General features: G+C 52.6%; 1 protein-coding gene across 1 annotated transcript in view; it reads right to left on the bottom strand.

Moving 5' to 3' along the window:
* The window catches only part of SHC4 (SHC (Src homology 2 domain containing) family, member 4), a 32,706-nt gene extending 27,865 nt beyond the window's left edge, over window positions 1–4,841 (bottom strand). The window contains exon 1 of the mRNA XM_010143864.1: window positions 4,263–4,841. Within this exon, the coding sequence (XP_010142166.1) occupies window positions 4,263–4,841 (579 nt within the window). The remainder of the gene's footprint in view (window positions 1–4,262) is intronic.
* Window positions 4,842–5,062: the final 221 nt, after the last annotated feature.

Below are 5,062 nucleotides of genomic sequence, written 5' to 3'. Positions count from 1 at the left end.
TCGGCTGCCCTGTCACACCCTCCATGGAGAAGAGCAGGACTGCGCAGGGGACAGGTGCCCACGTGCACTATTTCAGGGCGTATCTCACATCGTTCTGAGCTCCTATGTTAGAATTAGTCAGGCTCCTTTTACTCGAGGTAAGCGACCGATTTTAAATATATATATATATACATGATGGCCTGTATTTATCCACATATATGCCATCACACAGCTAGCAGAGGACCGATTTTAAATATATATATATACATGATGGCCTGTATTTATCCACATATATGCCATCACACAGCTAGCAGAGGATCAACCCGTACAGTAGTAAAACTCCTTTAAGACAAAGGATGCTGCAAACAACTCCTACCATATTATTTCATTATAATACCATTATACTTTAAAATATCAGGAAATAGCATTTCCTTTCCATATGTTAAATAGCACGTTTTAAAACCAATCGGAACACCATCTCTCAAAGACCTCATGCATTATTGATTTAAGCTCAGCCACAGAGCCTTACCCCTTGTCAGGTCCAGTGTAGTACCAAGCCTTATCCCCCCACCCAGGAGCAGCCACGTCCCTGGCGCTCCCCAACGAGCAAGAGCAAGAGCAGCAGGTGCCTCTTGGAATATTCCTCAGGCTCATCACAACTGTAATGAACAACCAGCAGGAGACACGAGTGCGGTGGGCACCATTTAGAGACAATCCCAGCTCCAGATGGGGGGCAGCGCGGGAAGGCATGTAAGGGGAGGAATGTGAACGTGACCAGGTAAATATGCATCTTGTAAATCCTGCACACAAAGCACGTGTTGAAGGGTGACACTGCGGGACTCAGAGCTGCCTGGGCTCCTCACGAAATGTTAATAGTTGGGCTCTTTGTTATTCGCACGAGCATCTCAGCAGAATAGGTGTTGTTACGGGTCTCAGCTTCTTCACCAGAGCCCAGGTGACACACAACGGCAAGACAGGTGCCCCGTCACCACGAGTCGCACACAGACACAGCTGCCTCCCAGGAAGAAACAACGAGTCCGGCATCACCTCTTCTTAAACCAACCCCAGAAAGACAATTTCTGCCTCACCCCAGTCTGTAGGGCACAGTTTCTGCCCTAAAGCATTTCATTACTTCACCTTTGCCTTTAAGTGCCAAACCACCTTCAGACTCCAGTTAAGCTTTTAAGGCCAAACATATCCAGCAGCAGAGGTCTCCCAAACGTAGCCTTGACCTTCCTCCTAAAACAGTCTCTGAGGAGACCCCAACGATCCCTAAAAAGGCAGGTGAAGCTCCATGGGGACACCAGGTGTCTCCAAATGCCACGGGAGAGAGGGCGAGGGGGTAAGGACTGGAAGGCCTGGGGTAAGGAAGAGGAGCAGCTCCCCTGGCTGCCCAGCCCCTCCTGGCCCCATTCTGCCTCAGGCAAGACCACCCCTCTGCCCCACACTGCTGCCACACTGCAGCCCCGCACCCCGGGCTGCTCCTCAGCTCGTCTGAGGCTTCGTTGCCAGTTCTTGGAGAAGCCTCATGGTTCCTGGGGAAATGAGCACCTTGCCCATGCTCTGGTGCTGAAGCCCCAAAACCCCGAGGCTGCTTATTTACTGCCTTTTATTAAAGGAACTGGCTGAAAACACCACCAAGACTTTGGCCGGGCCATTGTCAGCGCTGCTGTCACAGCTTTCATGGGGCTCACTCCTGCGGCTCTCACACAGCTGTGGAAGCACAGAAGCGGGGAAATGCAGGAAAGGTGCTGGGAAACAACACTTCCCTATGGTGTTGGGAGGCTCCTGCCAGAGACCGCCCTTCAGAGGCATTCCCCATGAAATGGGGTGACTTCAGAAAGATCAGCAGAAAAACATACTAGAAACACAAGCCGGGGAGTAGCAGGAGGGGACGAGCCCTTCCCCACTTCACACGATGTTCCCATCAAGTCCTCCTCCTTTTCTGCTCGCTCTTCTGCCTTTCACGCTCATGTGCTCCCCAGCAGGTGACACCTCAGTGCTTCTGCTCTCAGCACTGGGCCACAGCAGAAACCCGGGAAATTCCCCCTGCACTTCATTGCCTCCTACCCACGGCAAAATGCAGTTCTTTCAGTGTGCCTCTGGCATCAGCATTTCAGTATTTTAGTCCCTGCAGTCCTCAAAGCCTTAATCACGAGCTCCACTGCACTGGGCACTGCTCAAACCACAGCACAGAGGGTGCTGGGCATCACCATGCCATCTGTCAGCACAGGCCCTGCGGAGGGATGGACATAACTGTAGCACCTGCAGCTGCAGTGGCCCTTCCACTGTCACTGCAGGTCACACCCTACCTGCTCCTTCCTCTATTTTAGCAGCCTGTTGGTGTCAAAAGCTCAACTGCTCATGTATGTACTAGATTTTAAAGAAAAGTCAATGTAAAAGGACACATATCAGCACAATGAACTGGCACATCCCCTCCCTCCACCTGCTGCACCCCAGGTCAATGTCCCGGATCCGCTCACAGCAGCGTATGCCACGCTGGGACACTGTCACTTTTCAGCCAATGCGCCATCAAACCAGCTGTGCTATCGCTGCTGATGCCGGGCAGGCACCTCGCTCCTGCCCGGCCAAAGGGGACCACACCGCTATTTCCCCCATTGCTCTTCCCCCCGCTGACCTGCCTGCCCTCCTGCTGCGTGTCGGAAGGGAGTGATTTTTCTTGCCTTCCACCTTTCTTTAGACTTTCCTGCTTGCAAAACATCACACAGGAGACACAAATTTTGCATGGTTTATGGCTTTTGTTACTGCTTCTGGCACGTTTTGATGCCTCCTGTACACCAAACTGAGAGTTCACGCACACACTCTCTTTTAGCAGCCTGCCTGCAGTCCACCAGGAGGAAGAGATGCGGGTTAATAACCCCCTGTCCAGCTTGCTCCTGCAGTCCCCCTTGCACGTCAGGGACAGGCAGGAAGGCTGTGAGAGCTACAGGAGCCCGTGGCCAGGCCAGTCATTACACAAGTATTTCTGAAGCAGCTTTAGACCACGTTCGCTGCCGTTTCCCTGTGGTGTGCGCTGGCTCCCTCTGTGCAAGCAGCAGGCAGTTTTTGCCCAGGAGAGCTTTTGACAGATGAAACATAAGCACTAAGATGTGCAGTGTCAGAGGTTCAGAGCATAGAGAAGGAAGCAATGGCTAGCAGATGGTGAGGTCTGGCCACAGAAATACAAAGTCCAGAGATAAAAAGCAAATTAGAAAGCTCCCAGGTGTTGCAGGGGTGGAGAGAGAGAGAAAACATTGAGCCCAGGAGGCACGGTCTCCTCTCAGCCACTGATAGCTAACTGAAAGATGATACCCACTCACCCATCCTCATATGAAAAATACCCAGAAAGGCTATTTCAGGGTGTCTTCTGAAGAAATAGGCAGGGTTTTCTGTACAACATCATTACCAAGAAAATCAGACGTAGCATCAAAGGAGAAGGGCGGCTTTCGCCTCCTGCCTGCTCACCTGCCCGGGCAGGAGGCACGGGGCAGAGCTGCTCCAGGCAGCAGCAGCAGCAGCAGCGCTCCCCCACCTCCCACACCCTCCACAACAAACGGGTGGTGTCTTCTGAAGAAATAGGCAGGGTTTTCTGTACAACATCATTACCAAGAAAATCAGACGTAGCATCAAAGGAGAAGGGCGGCTTTCGCCTCCTGCCTGCTCACCTGCCCGGGCAGGAGGCACGGGGCAGAGCTGCTCCAGGCAGCAGCAGCAGCAGCAGCGCTCCCCCACCTCCCACACCCTCCACAACAAACGGGTCAGTGGCCAGGGCCAGCATGCACCTGGTGCCTGGGAGCTGCTCTCTGAAGGACAGGAAGCCCTTTTTGTGGGTCTCCTTCTCCCTCTAACATGCACTTCAGGCCAGAGCAACCCCACCTCCCACACCCTCCACAACAACCGGGTCAGTGGCCAGGGCCAGCATGCACCTGGTGCCTGGGAGCTGCTCTCTGAAGGACAGGAAGCCCTTTTTGTGGGTCTCCTTCTCCCTCTAACATGCACTTCAGGCCAGAGCAACCCTTCTTTGAACAGCAGCTCAGCTGCACTCTTCAGAAAGTCTAAAGATAGTCTTTTGGAAATGGACGTTGTTACCTCTGGAAGTGGCTGTGGTCTGCTTAACTCCCTCAGTTCAACACCACAGCCTTCTGTATGTCAGGAGACTGGAAACAGAGTCTAAGTCAGTGGTTTCGGGCACTGACCCCAGCAGTGGGAACATGGAGGTGACCCCACAGCCACCTGAGCAGTTTGCTCTGCCGGAGAAGAGAAACCCTGTGAGAAGTACTCACCCGCACGCTGTAGGTCGTTCCTGGCTCCCCCACGCTTTCACCACTCTGTGCGAGGTTCCTGTCCTGCCTGCCCGCAGGAGCGGCCTCCTCAGCAACCTGCACGGCGCAGTCTCCTGCTGGCTTTGGGGCTAGGACCAGCTTGTCCAGGTCAGGCTGAGGATACGAGGCTGAGAGGCAACTGATCTCAGGCGAGGCTGGACTGCTTGGGATGGTAATGCACTCCGTGAGCTTAATCCGTGGCACCTCTTTCGTTCCCAGACAGAAACTTCTCAGCCCCGGCAGACTTGATGGGTTGGCAAGTTTGATGTTAGCCATCCGGGGGATCAGCGTGCACAGCGTGGTGCAGGTGTCCTGTGGCCCCAAGGAGACATCTTCCGTCAGCAAACTGGGTGTTGTAGAATGGGAAGAGGAAGAAGAACCTTTGATATTTACAGACATATTTTGCGTACCTTCATCTAGGGATGTTACGGAATCATTCCTGAACCGGCTGTACTTAGCCCTGTGCAGCATTCCTGGATGTCGGAACAGCCCTACATACAGGACGTGTCCACTGAGGCTCTGCTGGCTGCGTTCTCTCATAGCCTTGGCAGTTCTGTAACTGGATACTCTTGCATAAATTGGCTCTTGTAGACAAATTACATGGAAATCCAGCAAGTAAAACAATTTTTAAAACAGAAACCTATTGGATATTTTTGCTGACTCCCTCTCCAGTAGTTTATTTTCCTCAATGGACGAGGCTTAAAACGGCATAGACATCTGGTATTTTGTAAGCAGTAATAAAAGCAGCACACAGGAAAGCA

The sequence above is a fragment of the Buceros rhinoceros genome, unplaced genomic scaffold (genome assembly GCF_000710305.1).
Source record: "Buceros rhinoceros silvestris isolate BGI_N320 unplaced genomic scaffold, ASM71030v1 scaffold34699, whole genome shotgun sequence".
In the NCBI taxonomy this organism is placed as follows: Eukaryota; Metazoa; Chordata; class Aves; order Bucerotiformes; family Bucerotidae; genus Buceros; species Buceros rhinoceros.
The sequence above is the reverse complement of the archived record's forward strand: the minus strand, read 5'-3'. Positions and strand labels throughout refer to the sequence as shown.